Source organism: Oryctolagus cuniculus, chromosome 8, assembly GCF_051225735.1.
Source record: "Oryctolagus cuniculus isolate XC-2025 breed Fujian yellow rabbit chromosome 8, ASM5122573v1, whole genome shotgun sequence".
NCBI classification, from domain to species: Eukaryota; Metazoa; Chordata; class Mammalia; order Lagomorpha; family Leporidae; genus Oryctolagus; species Oryctolagus cuniculus.
Genome location: NC_142874.1, coordinates 103,457,898 through 103,476,598, shown reverse-complemented (window position 1 = coordinate 103,476,598; position 18,701 = coordinate 103,457,898). Strand labels below are relative to the sequence as shown.

General features: G+C 36.1%; 1 protein-coding gene across 2 annotated transcripts in view; it reads left to right on the top strand.

The window, feature by feature from the left end:
• The window catches only part of CCSER1 (coiled-coil serine rich protein 1), a 1,433,531-nt gene extending 1,423,313 nt beyond the window's left edge, over window positions 1-10,218 (top strand). For both annotated transcript variants that reach the window (XM_002716991.6, XM_051819561.3), the window contains one exon: window positions 6,968-10,218. In XM_002716991.6, coding sequence (XP_002717037.3) covers window positions 6,968-7,453 — 486 coding nt within the window. In that variant the 3' untranslated portion in view covers window positions 7,454-10,218. The remainder of the gene's footprint in view (window positions 1-6,967) is intronic.
• Window positions 10,219-18,701: the final 8,483 nt, after the last annotated feature.

Here is an 18,701-nt window from a genome sequence, read left to right as displayed (position 1 = left end):
GCGGATGGAAGACCTTTCTGTCTCTTCCTCTCACTGTCTGTGACTCTGCCTCACAAATAAATAAATAGATAAAATCTTAAAAGACAAGAAAACACATGCAAAAATATCTTTTTAAGTAAAAGTAACTAATCAGGGGCTGAATTCTAACCTATGGAATGAATTATCATATGAAACTGTTTCTTGACAACATTTTTGACAATTACCATTATTTTTCAGAAATATAAGAAAATGTTTTGAACAACATGATATTGACTCAATAATTAACCAATGATTCATATATTGCTCTCTCCCACAAATTCCACTGTCATATCATGCAACTTTAATGAAAACTGGGTGATTGATATTGCTCTGATCAGATATTTTTCAATTATAAAACAATTTTTAACATAAGAAAATTCCTAAAATCAGGACTCATCTTACAGTCCATGTTTTCAACTTGACTGTAGTTCTAATGGAGTCTGTATTACCTATGGAATAATGATTTTTACAATAGCTTCACATTTAATTTTGTTATATTAGATGGTATTGCAACATATATATTGAGTTAACAATCAAGAATATTTTGAACAAGATTACTGTGTTTTGACATCCTAACAAAAGTTGTTTTTATGCAGAAAAATAAGGAAAGAAGGAAGAGTATCCTTTTAATATTAGTGAAACAAATATTTGTAATTGGATTGTCTTAGATTCTGTACTCTCTATGAACTCTAAATAGGGTACATAACCTACTTACAGAAACAACTGAATGATTGAAATAAAAGGAATTTCAGAAGCCATACAAGGCAATTAAAGATAAAAGAAATTGCAATGAGAGGCCAGTATGATTGATAGGCATTTCAGTCTGAAATAAGAAAATGAGGTTTGTTTGTTTCAAATTAGTATCATACATTTTGGGTTTTTTTCTTCTTTGTTAATGATATGTAAAATATTTTATTTTTAAAAATTAGTGTTATCATAGACTACGCTGAAGAAATTGGAGGACTATTAAATGATGAAACAAAGAACTGACTTTATTGTAATATGCACAAAGACTGATTAATCACTGTTTACCCATCCTTTTATTCTCTTCTAGGAACTCTATGTGTAGATAATAAACTAGCTTCTTGGCAACCGGAATTTGCAAAACTAATATAATTACCTGAGTTTGAGTACTTAATTCTGATATTGAGAATGATGTGGCCAGATATATGCACTGAAAATTTCCTTCAGGAATGGGATTCCAAGAGTTTCAGAAGGAATTAACATCAATTAACATTGTGATGAGGAAATTATTTACTTTTCTATAGGCTGAGGCAAACAAATCCAAAAATATGTATAGAAGAATATTTTTATATTTTGAATTAAGCAGATTGTGCCCATGTTTTCTAAACACATTATAAAATTCACAGAATTAAATATAAACTCTAATTTTAGAGATTTAGAATTGGAAGGGAACCAAATTGCTTCAAGATCTAAATTGACCATCTTGGTGTAGATGCTGTGGTGCTGGGGTTTGAAATGCTGATTCAGATGCCAGCACTGCATACTTGAATGCCTGGTTCCAATTCCTGTTACACTGTAATTCCAATCCAGTTTCTTGATAGTGCTCCTGGTAGTTACTGTATGATGGCTCACGTACATGGGTTCCTGCCACTTACATGGGAGATTTGGTGGAGGCCCTAGATCCTGCCTTGGCCTCACCTACTCTTGGCTGTTGTGGCCATTAGGGAGGTAAAGAATGTGTGGAAGATCTCTCTCTCTCTCTCTCTCTCAACAACTCTGCCTTTCAATAAAAAATAAATATTTTAGAAAAAGGAAAATTAATTATAACAGTTTATTAATTTCATTCAATGGGCTCAGAAACTGAAGCTCAAAAAAGGTTTTTTTTAATCCATAGCCACACAGCCCCAGAGTGACACAGCCAAGAGTAGAATCTTTGGCTCACAATTCAGTGTTCTTTTCGTTGTGCCAATTGTTAAACACATAAATAGAATAATTAACGTAGTAGAGGCTGTGATGTGCTTCCTAGTACTACCTCCCTTTGCTGAAACACACAAGCGCTTTCAGGGATGAATTCTTCATTTTCTCAATAGCTGAAAATATTGGCAATTATTAGCTCTCAAATAAACTTCTCTCCAAGAATTTCACTCTGCAACGTTAAAGAAAAGAAAGTGAGGAGGCTACTCTTTTGAAGTTATAGGTCTTCCTTGAGCCTACCAATTTCTAATAGCTGATACAAGAGCCCTCCCAACCACTTGGCTGAACTGTAGATGACTACAAAGAACCATCCAACTTTCAATCTCCCTATGAGATCAATTGAGGAATTTAAGTTTATATAATTGAATTTCTCCCCTCTTCCTAACTCTACTTCCTGAATTCCTCCTTAGTTGTTGATGAGAGAATATTCCCAAATAAGTTTCTCACATATATCTATCACAGAATCTGTGTTCTGGGGAATTAAACTATACCAATAAATTTAAAATTATTTAAATATTCATCCCTTATTTCAAGTCAAAATAGAAGTATTCACAGTGCTTGAGATTCTGAAAGAAGAAATTGTCACTTAACAAAGTCAAGGTCTTTTTGTTCACTTTATATTGTTACTGTGATTATTGTTGTCCGCAAGATAACTATGCTTCAAATATAATATTAGGCAATGCAGGGGCCAAGGCCATGGTGTAGTGCATAAAACAGCCACCTCCAGTGCTGGCATCCCAGATGGGCACCGGTTCATGTTCTGGCTGCTCCAGTTCTGATCCAGTTCTCTGCTATGGCCTGGGAAAACAGTAGAAGATGGCCCAAGTCCTTGGGCCCCTGCATCTGTATGGAAGATCCAGAAGAAGCTCCTGGCTCCTGGCTTTGGATCGGCTTAGCTCTGACCATTGTGGCCAGTTGGGGAGTGAACCAGTGGATGGAAGACCTTTCTCTCTCCCTCTCTATCTCTGCCTGTCCTCTCTCTGTTTAACTCTTTCGAATAAAATATGTCCTTTAAAATTATTAGGCAATGTATACAGAGTAATTCTTTCAATATTCACCATAATTGTGTATGAAGATATAAATATGAATATGGATCTTTCTGTCACTGATGAGGAAATTGGAGACTTAGGAAAGTTGTAAACTTCTGTAATTACTCAATTGGAAAGTATGATTCTGGCTCTTTCTCAAACTAGAATTTAAGCCATCTGGGGGCAAAATCCTGGTCTTTTAATGAATACTATTATTTCTCATCAGGTATATATACCACCTTGGTCTTAGTAGTGCTCAATAATAAATATTTGCTACATGAATAAATGAATCCACAGTTGGCTACAAATTTAACTCCTATGCTATAGAGTATGCCCTGTACACTCTGAATCTTGGAGTTAATGATGAACATAACAGAGAATTTAAAAAGGAAAAAAGATGTTCAAAATGTCAAAAAGCAAACTATACCAAATAAACAGCAATGGGCGATTGCCAGTTTATTTTTCTCCAAAAACTGAGAATGAGATTTCTCATTCTGTTTCTTGTTATGAGAGTCACATAGATCCTGTGAGTGTCAGATATGATACTAGAGAAATGACACTGAGGCTGATTGTGAAACTGAGTTATTTGATCCTTTTCAACATCTTTATTAAAACTGTTTATTTTTTTTTTTTTTTATCTTTTATTTAATGAATATAAATTTCCAAAGACGACTCATGGGTTACAATGGCTTCCCCCCCCATACTGTCCCTCCCACCAACAACCCTCCCCTTTCCCACTCCCTCTCCCCTTCCATTCACATCAAGATTCATTTTCGATTATCTTAATATACAGAAGATCAGCTTAGTATACCTTAAGTAAGTATTTCAACAGTTTGCTCCCACACAGAAACATAAAGTGAAAAATAATAGATGATTTTTTTAAAATGATGATGAAATCAGATCAGACCTATTGTCATGTTTAATCCCAGTGAGAGTCAAGTTGGGAATTGAAAATTTCTTTTTTTTTTTTTTTTTTTTTTTTTTTTTTTTACAGAAGATCAGTTTAGTGTACATTAAGTAAAGATTTCAGTCGTTTGCACCCCCATAGAAACACAAAGTGAAATATACTGTTTGAGTACTCGTTATAGCATTAAGCCTCAGTGTACAGCACGTTAAGGACCGAGATCCTACATGAGGAGTAAGTGCACAGTGACTCCTGTTGTTGACTTTACCAATTGACACTCCTGTTTATGGCATCAGTAATCTCCCTATGCACCAGTTATGAGTTTCCAAGGCTATGGAAGCCCCTTGAGTTCTCCGACTCTTATCTTGTTTAGACACGGTCATAGTCAAAGTGGAGGTTCTCTCCTCCCTTCAGAGAAAGGCACCTCCCTCTTTGAAGACCTGTTCTTTCCACTGGGATCTCACTCACAGAGATCTTTTTGCCAGAGTGTCTTGGCTTTCCATGCCTGAAATACTCTCATGGGCTTTTCAGCCAGATCCGAGTGCCTTTAGGGCTGATTCTGAGGCCAGAGTGCTATTTAGGACATCCGCCATTCTATGAGTCTGCTGAGTATCTCACTTCCCATGTTGGATCACTCTCCCCTTTATTTATTCTATCGGTTGGTGTTAGCAGATACTAGACTTGTTTATGTGCTCCCTTTGACTCTTAGTCCTTTCATTATGATCAATTGTGAACTGAAATTGATCACTTGGAGTAGTGAGATGGCATTGGCACATGCCACCTTGATGGGATTGAATTGGAATCCCCTGGTATGTTTCCAACTCTACCAATTGGGGCAAGTCAGCCCGAGCATGTCCCAAATTATACATCTCTTCCCTCTCTTATTCCCACTCTTATGTTTAACAGGGATCACATTTCCATACCATATGTTCTCCCTGATCGGTGACAACTGACTCAACACCAAAAAGGAAACCTCCTGAAGTGAAATGGACACTATGAGAAATGGTGACTTGATCAGCATAGCTCTGACTGCTAATGGACAACTTAATACATTATCCCTCATAGTATTTTTTTTTTGTCTGTTCTACTTAATATGACTGGTTTAATTCTGTAATTATCACACAGTTATTAAAACTGTTTATTCATTTTAATGTAATATCCTATGAGGGAAAACTGATTACATAAAAAAATCAATGAACATTCACCCAAATGTAACATTAAAGTACAGGAAATGAATTCTCCACCTACCTTTGTTACTATCCCGGACAGCATCTGTGAAAACAAAAATTAAAAAGATCATCACCAAAAATGATTATGACTTGCCACCAAAAACAGCATTAATGAAAAAATTACCAGTGGTATTACCGTTATGGGTTTATGAATATCTATTTTTTCCCAAAACAAAATTTTTCTAATAATATTTTGCAAGCAGCACCCATAATATGCCTTTAACAGTTGGCTATAGATATTAAGCATGGAGTTTGTTGGTAACAGACTCAACAGTTACATAAATATGTTATGTAAGGTCGCAGAAATAGATAGAAAATATATGCTCACATTTCTAAGTACATCCAAAACCAAGAGTGTTGGAAACAATCCAAGCAGAGAGCTAGAGAAAAGTTCCTGAGCAATGAAAATTGAATCAAAACTATTTTTTCCATTTACTCCCAAGAAAGTCCATCAGGCATCTCTTATGAGTTTTGCAGTGCTCTTTAAGAAGTCATTTATTTATTTGAAAGGCAGAGTACACAGGGAGTGAGGAAGAGAAAAAGAGAAAGCTACCATTAGTTAGTTCACTCCCCAAGTAGCTGCAAAAACCAGGGTTAAACCAGGTAAATGGCTAGGAGCCAAGAGCTTCATCTAAATCTCCCACCTGGGTGCCAGTGGACCAACCACTTGGGCCATCCTCCACTGCTTTTCCCAGGCCATTAACAGGGAGTTGGATTGGAAGCAGAGCAGCTGAAACATCAACCGATGCCCATATCATATGCTGTTGTAACAGGCATTGGCTTTACCCACCATACCACAATGCCGACTCCCACATACATGCAGTTATACATGCATTTACTAGCATGGCTGTTTCTACTCCAAATGGAAAAGTTGAAATGACAAATCGGCAGTCATTTAGGGTTCCACTATAAGAAGTACATGGATAACAAGCAATAATGATGGCAGTTTGCTACAACCATCAGAGAAGGAAGGAACGGAGGGAGGGAGACCTGGGTAGTGAAATACTTGTAATCATTAAGTATAAGGACATCCTTATTAGGCCATGGTTTGGCAGGAAAGAATGCAAAGAGATCTATTTAAGTAATGATAACCTTGAAACATCCATTCCAATGACAATATTGTTCTGAATATGATTCATTTTATAAAAAATGTGATTCGTTTTCTGAAAGTTCCCATGGAAATACTGGAAGAAGGAGGGAACCGGTAGTTAATCAAGCACTCTGACTGTCCTACACTAGCGATAGGGTATGAACAAATGGTACTGTAGTTTTCCAGTGACAGAATGTACCTTAAAAGCCTTGTGAGAACTGAATATATAGGGTCACTAGCCGAGTGCCTGACATATAATACACAGTTCATGAATATCATGTATTGTTATGACCAACAGATAAACTTTATTTATTAAAGATTCATTAACTGCTTAACACGTGTGGAGCGATGTGTTTAGGAGAATAGATTGGATACTAAGACAACTGGCTGGCCTGAGGCTGCATTTTGACAGAACAGTAGCAAGGACTGACCATTAAGGGGTATGAGGAAAAACAAGAAGACAAAAATAATGTTCAATGGGTGGTGGAACCTACATACCTGAGCCATCACCTTCTGCCTTGCAGACTGTGCATCACCAGGAAGGTGACATTGAGAGGGGAGCTGAGACTTCCACACAGTCACTTGGCACAGGATCCAGGATCCTCGCCAGCCAGTGTCTTAACCTCTGTGCCAGAAGCGCCCTAGACTTATCTTTTAGTCCGATTTTCCACAAAAGTTTTGAAGTCCTTCCATGTCTTTGCTTTGAATGTGATTTACAACTATCCTTTAAAAGAGATCTTCTCTCTGTGTCTTACCCTAGGTTACCTATCGAAATCGAGTTGTGAGCCAAAGCCTCAGCACAAGGGACAGAAAAGCAATGCATACTCCCACCGAGGACCGTTTTAGATACTCAGCGGCCGACCAGAGCAGCCCCTACAAAAGCAAAGCCTGTCAGCTCTCAAGTGTATGTCTCAGTAATTTCATGAAGGACAAGGAACTGGCTGATGTTATCAAACACTCAAGAGGCTCTTACGATACCCTCCCGTCAGAGGTCGCACAGAACTTACGGGCCACCAGTGGGCAGAGCCCTCTGAAGCCAACAGCGAAGACGGAAGGGCTCGCCTCGCTCTTAGAGAAACCCAAGGACCCAACCTCTGGGGCCCGCCAGCATTCAAGCTTTACAGGCAGGTTTGGCCAGCCTCCAAGAGGGCCGATCTCTTTACACATGTACAGCAGGAACAATGTGTTCCTCCACCACACTTTACACACCGCTGAGCTGCAGACTCTGGGCCAGCAAGATGGGTAATGAAATCGCCCAACCTGTCTCTTGGTGGGATAAAGATGGTTGGTGTTTCTCGTGCATAGTTCATATTTAAACCGTCATGTACTTTTTATTGCCTTTCAGTTTTAGTCATAAACAGATCAGTGAATTTTTTTGTTTGTTAAAGACTGAAGGTTCGAGCATGTTAATTGAATTAAGTTGAACTGCCTTGAGGATTTTACTGTAATATGTATAAATAATGGGACCATCTTGCTGGTTTATATATTCCATAATTCACTTATCTTTTATCTCCATCACTGATAGGCATTGAGGTTTCAGAAGATAATAATATTAAATAGGCTCTGTTCATTCTGTTAATGGTGTTAGGTAGAAATAGATCAGAGGAATAAATAGATAAAAGGATTGTAAAGAAGTTTAAATTATATAGTCATTAGAAGGAAGAAAATAAGAGAGATTTAAAAGTCTTATATTTGCAGGTATATGTGTTTGAGGTTGGAGCTTGCTTGCATGTAAACTAGAGATACATTTGTCTCTCTATTACATACACGCAGGCTTACCTTATGGTACTACAAAAGGGAAAGGCTTCTTTAAAAAAAATCCTTTAAACGTTTAGTTCGCACTGGTACACGAAGGATTTCAGACAGAGTAATTGCTAGCCAAATAGAGAATGACAGCTCTGATCTTTGAAAAACTTTGCTTTTAGTTTTTCTATTAATGTTAAAGTACCACGACATAGCACTGTGAGGTGGTAAAGTCAGCTGAATCTCATCATATGGTGCATAAAGCATGACATGGTACACTCCTTGAGTCACTGTCATGGCAACATCAGCCTATTTTTAAAATAGGATATTCTAAGAAAAATATTCTTTTACTTCAGTTTATATTTTTACAACGTTCATTTATTTTTTTACAATTATGTACATCAAATTTTACTTCATATACATCAACCCATATTTATAACTTTATGAACTGAAGAGCAGAAGGTCAATCTTTTGGTCATTATTATATAATACTCTGATTACGCAGTCATCAAGATTTAGAACACACAGCAAAATAAATGCATTTGTAAACACTGGCGATTTGATTTCAGAAAGAAGTCTCTAATAGTAATATTTACAACTCATTTGAAGGTGAATATCTTGTGTTGTATATGTAAGCACACATGAGCTAGGTCAATAAATCAAAATAAAATAACTTCTTTATGTTTAGTTAATAAGAGAACATTATGAATGAGTAGAAATAAATGCACAAATAAATAATTTTGAAAGGCTTGGTAGGGAATAATGGCTGCAGTTTTCCTACACAAAGATCAAAGCTGGTATCTATACTCACTGTAGGCATAGTCCACAAAAATTGAAACTGTCATTCCTACTGCATGATCTGTTTCCCTTGTATTCTCTGACAGAAAACACTGGCATGTACAAATGAGATGAATAAAGGGAAATTGGATAGCAGTTCTAGCATGGCACTTGACTACCTTGCTTAAATTAAAGCTTTGTACAAAATGCATCTACTAATGTAAAATGTAAAATGTTTTTCAGCTGTATGCTTTGGAGAAAAGCACCTCCTCCCAACTTTACTCATTGAACTTTGATAAATTTTCAAACTTTGGTAGAATTGATAGAGTAAGGAGTCTTAGTGGATATATTGTATTCGTAATTTTGATTTTCCAAAAGGAAAACACATGTGCATCAAGATAAATGGTTGCCAAATGTTTTCTTTCTTTGTGTGTTTGTAATTCTGCCAAAAGAGAACAATACGTGCTGCAATTTGCCCAACTTAATGAGACTGCTATCTAAAAACCCCATCATAGGAGCTATAATATTCATGCAGATATACATTTGGGGCTCATCAATATTTAAGATGCTAGAAGAAAAAAAAGATTATTAATTGTGAAATTTAATTTGATTTGTCCTGAAAGTTGGTGTGCGTTGCTAGAGTATTTTAAATTTGTAAATAAATAAGCATGACAAAATAATCAAGGATTTTTTCCCAGGATATGGAAAAACTATGTATCACAAATAATGTTTTTAATTTGGACTTTTGGAGTTTATAGTTTTTTTTTCCTGGAAGATAGACTTTTGAATTATACTTTGTAAAAAATAATCTATTTAAGAAAATCTGTCATTTAATAGACATTTTAAGAGATGTTTTAAACACTAGTATTTTCTTGAAAAATCTTTTTTAAAGCTGAAACATTCAAAAAGAAAACCTGGTAAACCGTTCAATTTTAAAAGGAGGGGTATTTTTTTGGAAATATCATCTTAAAGCTGTTTTGTATCAGTATTTTCAGCATTGTTATAATATTATTTGTAATACTAAGTGTAACTCAGGCCTGGAGAAGGTGTAAGCCCACGATGCTGATGTACATCAGTAACTGTGAAGCAGGGGCCCTTGTGTGCTCCTTTTGTGTGTCTACAGTAACTCATAACAGTGGCATATGGGCATTCTTTCAATGAATTGATTTCTTTGTACTAAAATCTCTAGTTTTCTAAGACAGTTCCATGTATAAAAATGATTTCTACATTTCTCCAAGGCGGTACATATCCAAAGACATGACACCAGGGGGAAAAAGTGCTTGTTTTTCTGGCGGAAGCGGTGGTCTTTTCCTTTCCTTCCTCTTTCTGTGCATGTGAATGTGTAGCTAACCTGAGTAACTCTGTAAAGTGTCTGCTGCAAATTGTCTCTTCTGAATTCAGAATGTGTTTTAAAGGACAATTAAGAAGAGATATTCCTTGATCCACCTGAAATAAACTGTTCTCATTTTTTAACTGTTGGAACATGAAGCGGTATTTCTATGAGTAGAGTCATTTTTTTTTTTTTTACTAATAAATTTAAATGCTAACAGAGTCACCACAAAACAAGCAATTATCTCCTGAAGTATTTGTGCTTCTTGGAAGCATCATTGTGTCCACATGACAGCGTGGAACTTGCTGCAGTGTGGACTGTATGAATCTATCAGTATCAACATGTTCAGGGTAGAAACTTAGAGCCACAAGATACTCAGGCTATTGATAACTACGTAAGTAAAATGGTAAGCTGGTAGTCATTGTCAAACATTTGTAGGCATATACTTAGGATGCAATATAAAATTTTTATGAAGATTTTCATGATTAATCTGAGATTTGAGCTATGTTTTACTCCTATATATTTTCCAAAATTTGATTCTAGCCATTGTCATTATTTTCTGAATGTTGAGCTCTTACTGAATTCAAAGGAAATTTTATACTTTGTTTTGTTTTTCTTTTGCCTTGTGTGTTTCAGAGATAGTAATCACTCCTCCAAAAAAAAAAAAAAAGCTAAGAATTTCTTTTTAATTATCAGGTATTTAAGGAACATGTCACTAAGATACATGATCACTAGCCTTCTCAGAAACTTTCTAGTAACTCAGCTGTTGATTTAATGTTAGGAGCAGTTTATTGAGTGATAAGTGTTATTTCTGCATCATTCATCATTGTCACCTTCCTTGCTATCAAGAATTAATAACTCACAGCAGAGAGTAACTGGAAATACTGGGCATTTATTATTCTTATAATCATCATCTTAAAATTATAATATCTTAATTATAATCTCATTATATCGCCATTTTTACTTTCAAAACTTTATATTCTAAACAACTGTCAAGTAAGGAGTACTTTAAAATGCCCCAAGACTCTCCATTGATACAAGCTTTTATGAAAGCAGAACAGAGAGGGGGTTGCGACGATTGTCATCTGTGTAACCGAATCGCACATGCTGCGTAACAAGAAGCATTTCCTCACTGAGACATCAAATCCGGTGTGGCACTGAATCAGTTATACATTTTGGTTGCCTGCTTGGATTTGACACTACTTAGGTGTTGTTATTACATCCTCTCACATATTTTCCTACACAAAGGCACACACGTATCCTTTTGTAGAAGAAATATTATAAGCATGTATGATATTCTTTGGAAACTGGCTCCTTGGAATTTAAACTTTTTCAAATGTCTTACTCATTTTCCATGTTATGTTTTGTCATATCAATGCTTGTTTATATCCAATTACATGATAGGGTTGATAGAAAATGTAAAATCATTTTGATTCTTATGAACAGCTGAACATTAATATAATATTAGTACAGTCAATCAACCAACAAAACCAAAATGCTTACTTCCTTAATAATATTCATCATCATTGCCAAATTTTTGTTTTTCATATCTTGTTCTTTGTCAAGTTCTTTTGCCAGTAGTCAGAACTACAACCACATCCATGAGCCGTTTACCTATATTACATTTGATAGTGCTAAGGACTCAGTTCTATTTCCAAGGATTCAAACCAGCAACAAAAATAAATAGATATCACCCTATAGTTGCATTACCTCTGGAAAAGGAAGAAAGCAATCGACCATTTTTATAATATGCAAATTTCCAGGGACCAGCGCTGTGACATAGTGGGTAAAGTCACCGCCTTTAGGGCCAGCATCCCTTATGGGCACCGGTTTGAGTCTCGGCTGGTCCACTCCCGATCCAGCCTTATACTATGGCCTGGGAAAGCAGTGGAAGATGTCCCAAGCCCTTGGGCCCCTGCACCCACATGGGAGACCTGGAGGAGACTCCTGGCTCCTGGCTTCAGATCGGCACAGCTCCAGCCATTGGTTTCCAATTAGGGAGTGAATCAACAGATGGAAGACCATTCTCTCTCTCTCTCTCTCTCTCTCTCTCTCCTTCTCTCTCCGTGTAATTCTAACTTTCAAATAAATAAATAAATCTTTAAAAAAATTTCCAGATGCTTCCAAAAACTTAAGGCACAATAAAACTCCTTAACTAATAGACCTAAAGATTGAATCTCTTCTATATTTCTTTATATAAATGGGATGATTTGTTTTTCTCTGGTTTAATCTAACATATTTTTCCCTCTTAAAAATTTTAAAAAGGCACCTTTCGCATATTATCATCCTTCCCAAACATTTCCTTGTTGCTTTAGAAAGCTTAGTTTTTATACCAAAATACCATAAATTGAGTCATTTAAACAGCCAATTTTATTTCTCACAGATTTGGAAGCTGAGAAGTCCAGGATCAAAATACCAGTAGAATCAGCTGCTTCTTGGTTTGCAGAAGGGAGACCTCATTGCTGTGTTTTCATATGGTAGAGGCAGGGTTCTGATTGCACCCTCTTCGTATAGTCACTTGTCTTACCACTGGGCCCTCCTGATGTCCTCTAAACCTCATTACCATCCAAAGGTTCCACCTTCAGTAATGCATGACATTGTGATAAAGACTTCAATATATAAATGGGAAAGGAGACACTTTCTATTCACAGCCTTCATTCTTAGCTGACAACAACCTGATTAGGAAGTTATTGTTGTACTCTTTCACAGATTAGATCAGAGAGGTTAGATGTTTTTCAAGGACACACAGCATGCTCATTTAATTATATTGGATTCCTTAAGCCTTGACCTTTTCATTTGTATGCTGAGTAGGCCATATCTTAAAAAAGGCAGAGCAAGCTAAGTAACATGTATTGTTTTGATTTCTTTTATTCTTAAATTTTCATTGGTATTGCTGGAGGATAAAATTTAAGCAATGTCCTGTTTTAGCAAATAAAATGTTATGCATTCAAAACCATATTATAGAAAAAATATTGATGTTTAAGTCAATAAAATAGAATTCTGAGAAGAAAGCTTTTCTATTTCAAAGTAACCTCCTAGAAATACTGATAGACTAATTTTTCTTTCCTTAAGGCTATTGGAAAAATAGTAAGAAATTATTTCATATTATATATTTTATTTTTAAAGGTTTATTTATTTATTTATGTGAAAGTCAGTTACACAGAGAGAGGAGAGGCAGAGAGGGAGAGAGAGGTCTTCCATCCACTGGTTCAATCCCCAGTTGGCTGCAACAGCCGAAGCTGAGCCTATCCGAGGCCAAGAGCCAGGAGCCAGGAGCTTCTTCTGGGTCTCCCACGCGGGTACAGGGGCCCAAGGAATTGAGCCATCTTCCACTGCTTTCCCAGGCTGTAGCAGAGAGCTGGGTTGAAAGTGCAGCAGCCTGGATTGAAACCAGAGCCCACATGGGATACCGGCACTGCAGTTGACGGCTTTACCAGCTATGTCACAGCGCCAGCCCCACCATATTATATATTTTAAAGTAAAAGTCCATTAGGGTGTCTGAGAAGAGAGGATATACACTAGATGAATCAAACAATTTATCATGTTATCTTGTTAATTCTTTCATTTTTGCAGACATTAGAATAGATATTGTTGAATTCAATATGACTGTGCTGCTGCATATACATTTAAAAAAGCAAGACCTGTACAAAGTATCTTAAATACTTCTACCCAGGGACATAAATTACCATTGACTTTAATCTTTCTTAAGTACTTAGAAGGAATTTAAATTTAATGTGAAATAGAAACGTACTTGTCCTAACCTTTCAAAAATACTTCTATTTTGTGGTTAATCACAAATAATAAAAACCTAAAAATATCTAAATGAAATGTAATCCAACTGTAATTCTCTCTCTCAAAATCTTGGTTTTAGGAATTCAAGAAAATTCAAATATTTACCTAGCTACACCGTAATTCTAGGAGAAAAAAACCTATTGGGTGTAATGCATCCTAAAATATGGGCTTGAGATAATTAATATTTACATTATTTTCTATATCTCATCTCTAAAACTAAAAAATCAGTGCAAAAACAATAGATAGCAAATAAAACATTGAATGCAATGGTATGATTTCTTTTGTAGCTCTTGATTTCTCAATAAGCACAGTAGTTGCATTTAGTGGAAATCTCACCATTTGACTAATATTCTGAGAAAAGATTGATACATTTAAGTATCATGAAGAGAAAATGATACATATTTCCTACACACAATAAATTTCAACACTACAAATAAATTGTGTGGTACCTGATTGCTTTCAATATGACATTAATTTTTTCTGAAGCTATCTTGGTGATGGATTTGCCTACACATGTGTTCTCACTGGATATAAAACATTGTGATTTATTTCTAACTTCTTGAGAGTTGTGATGACTAGAAACAGACAAATCAGCTACTTATTTCATCCGTCAGTTGAGATGATTTCTCTTTCTACTTTCTTGCAACTGGGATTTTAAAACTTTTTGAGGTAAAATAATAAGGTGCAACATCCCAGGGACTCAGGGGAATATGCTGCTACATGTAATTTCACTGGTTGTGTGGTATATTTCTCTTCATTTGGGGTATATTTTTCTCTCCAGCTTTTACAATTGATCATGCATAAAAACATATCTCACCAAATTGACTTTATCATTTCTTATAGCCTAAAAATATAAAACTCTTCTAAATTCTGTCTCTTTTTCTCTCTTATGCATACACACACACACACACACACACTTAAAGTTTCCTAGAACTGGTGGAAGATGGATGATTCATAACAGCTACTCAAGCATTTGAAGCCTTGTAGCCGTTTGACATTAATGTCCAGCAATGGGAAAGAATGTATACTTAAAAGGCTATCATAGTGACTTGGAAGCACACCCTCACATTATATATTCAAATCTATCAAGTGTATATGTAGCCTTAAAGCTTCAGAGTAAATAATGTTTTGTTGTATACTCTTATGAGATTTCAAAAAGCTGAAGTAAAACAATATGATGTATTGTATAATTTAAGTATAATGTGACCTTAAGGATTTAGACGCCATCCATTTTCCTGACTACAGAAAGCCTTGCTCTTAATACTCGGAAACCTTTTTTCCATAAATAATATCAAAGTACATTATATTGATTTTTTTTTACTAAATTGCTGAAGGTGTAATGTTGTAGGGGTTACTTAGAAGACTTTCTGGGAATTCATGAACTGTACTTTTAAATCATGTTGGTAACAGTTTATACCCCTTTAGTTATGATTATGATCAATCAACATTTCCTTGTGGATAAATTATGTAGATATTTCTCTTTTAGATTTTAGTTGTAAAATAATCATTTTTTAAAATTTATTTAAGGTATATAGATTTCATGTATTTCTTATATACAAATTTAGAAACAGTGAAGAAACAAAGGCTGTTCCTCAAGAGTCGAGACAAGGGCTGTAAGCAATCACTGCATCAAAAATGTCCATTTCACTCTTACACATTACATCTTAGGTAGGCTATTAGTTACCACGGATCAGGGGAAACATATGAGATTTTTTCTTTTGGGGACGGGCTTATAATCATTTTTAAGGCAGCAGAAGATGGCCCAAGCACTTGGCTACCCATGTTGGGGACCAAGATGGAGTTCCTAGTTTCTGACTTTCTCCTGGTGAACAATAAAGCAGGACCATACCTCCAGCCTTTAAGCTCATGTCACACTTCAAGTGAATAGCTGATTTTATTTATTTATTTTAAACATAGAGAGAAAGAGTGAGATAGGAAAAACTTCCATCTGCTAACAGATTTTTCAAATACCTAAAACAGCAGAGGCAAGGATAAGTCAAAGCCAAGGGCCAGGGACTCAATAGTCTAGGCTCCCACACTGGTGAAAGGGGCCAAGTAACTGAACTACCACACACTACCTTCCAGGGTCCACCCTCACAGTAAGCTGGGATTGGGAGGAGAGCTGAGACTCACCTCAGGCACTCTGATATGGGATATAGGTGTCACAGTACCATCTTCAACATTTAATACCTGTCCCTGAATAGCTAATTTTAAAGAATTTATACTGGCTACAGTAGTTCAGGAGCTAGGAAGAGTTCTATGTTCACACAGAGAAAACTCCTTAAAAGTATGCCTAATAGCTTTAGAGTATCATTGACTCAAAAGCAAGGAAATTCATCAAAGAATTATGGTATGGTCAGTCACCTTTACATATGTGCTGCTTGTGAAACGTGTTGCAAAATTGGGACTGAAAATTTCTGCTGAAGGAAGGAGATGGAAGCTTAATATCTGAGTTCAAATCTTATAGATAGGAATTTCTTTACGTGTGTCCTTGGGACAATATGTGTTTCAATTTTTCCATCTGTAGAAAGGGATAATAATAAGACACACCTCATATGGTTCTCATGAGGATTAAATAAGTTAATATTTTTAAAGATATATTTATTTATTTGAAAGAGTTGCAGAGAGAGGTAGAGGCAGAGAGAGGGGGAGAGAGAGAGAGAGAGAGAGAAATCTTCCAACCTGAGGTTCACTGCCCAAATGGCTGCAACAGCCAGAGCTGGGCTGATCCAAAGGCAGGAGACAGGAGCTTCTTCTGGGTCTCCCTGTGGATGCTCTCCCAGGCCAAAGCAGGGAGCTGGATTGGAAGTGGAATGGCCAGGACTTGAGCTGGTGCCTATATGGGATGCCGGCACTGTAGGTGGTGGCTTTACCAGCTACCTGTTAATATTTTTAAAGCACTGAAAAATAGTACCTGGCACTGAATGAGACACTCCAATCAGTTAATTAACCAGTCAATCATTTACCCTGTTGGGTGTGAATTCCATGAAGTACTTTCCTTTATCCAAATTAGAAAACTCATGAGCACTTATGAGGCAACCCTAGGAGAAAATCTAATCTTTAGGAACTCCTGAGCAAGGTATCAGAAAACTTATAATCCAGCATTTTCAAATTCTTGATGATTTTCTTTGTATTGTGTGATCCAAACCTTGTGTTGACAATGGATGAGTTTATACAAAGACTACTGAAATGTGTTTTCTTTAATCAAAAATAAAATATGATTTTACTGTCAAGTTCTGGGCTATAATATCATATTTCAGTGATGTTTACCTTGCTGAAGATAAGATCTTGTCCAAACATGATGTGTTTTTTTTTTTAAGATTCATTTAATTTTTTGAAAGTCAGAGTTGCACAGAGAAAGAAGCTGAGACAGAGAGAAGGGTCTTCCATCCACTGGTTTACTCCCCAGTTGGCTGCAATGGCAGGAGATGCACCGATCCAAAGGCAGGAGCCAGGAGTTTCTTCTAGGTCTCCCACATGAGTACAGGGGCCCAAGTACTTGGGCCATCCTCCACTGTCCTCACAGGCCATAGCAGAGAGCTGGACCAGAAGTGGAGCAGCCAGGACTTGAACCTGTACCCACGTGTGAAGTCAGCACTGCAGGCAATGGCTTACCTGCTATGCCACAGCACCAGGCCCATGATGTATTTACAGTGTTTAAGCAACAGGTTCAAACTTTCATGGAGCTATTTTTTTTTTACTATGTTTTGTTCCATTCACACACACACAAATGCTTCTTATGTTGAGCTCCTTCATTATCTGTTAAAACAAAATTCACAAGAATCCTTACAGAAAAGTCAAAAACATTGACTTTCAAGTTGTAGTTATATATAATGATGAACAGAAACCTCTTCCTCTTACAGTATTGGTAAAAGCATATTGATTCTGTGCTTAGCTGAGTAACAGAAATGGCAGAGAAATGACATATGTTTAACCATTGAGAAGTATATTACATAAGAATGAGAATAAATACTTGTGGCCAAGTCTTTGCTTTCCTATTTTCTTTTATTATATTGTATTTTCAAGAGCCAAGGAGTTCCAATTCTTTCTTTCTCCAATAATTCCTTAATGAGACAGCAGGTTTATAGATTACCTCCCATTAAGCTCTCTCTCAATTGATGCGTGGGTACCTTTAAGCTTAGGTAACCAGTAATCAATTCTAAATTTTCCACAGTAAGTTCTTATGTTGAACTTCTTATTCCATGCTTTGGGGCAAGTAAAGTAAAGTAAAAGTTGAATATTGAATTTAAAAATAATATGGCTCTAGTCGTTCAGAAGAACTATAAAAACCTTTTGCTAAAAATTAAGAAGTATTGCTGAAAAACCATTCTCTTTAAATTATATACAACCAGTTTTGATCATACATTTAAGTTATTCATATATATGTTAGTTAACCACCAAATGGTGTACTTTGTACATAAGATGTAAAAACAAAATGATAATTACACATATTCTCTTGTGTGTGTGTAATTTTCCCCATCAAACCAGTGATTGTGGTTTCAGTCTATTGGCCTGAAGTGAATTCTCATTCATTTTAATAATGCATAACAATTACTATATGTTTGGTTTAGGGAAGCACTATATTAAATTCTTTACATGGCTTTACTTATTGAATCCTCATATAAGTAAAGGGCAGTATTCAGATTAATTTTTCTAACTTACCTGTATTTATCACTAAAGCTAAAATACCTTACAGAAGCTACTTATAATAGAAGATAGTGCACTTTATCTCAGTTTTGGAGAGTCGCAGTGCAAGATCAGGCAGCACCACTGATCTAGCATCTGGTGAGGGTGGTAGATGGTACAACGATTGCAGAGAAAAGATCACATGGTGAGAGAATAGCAGAATGAA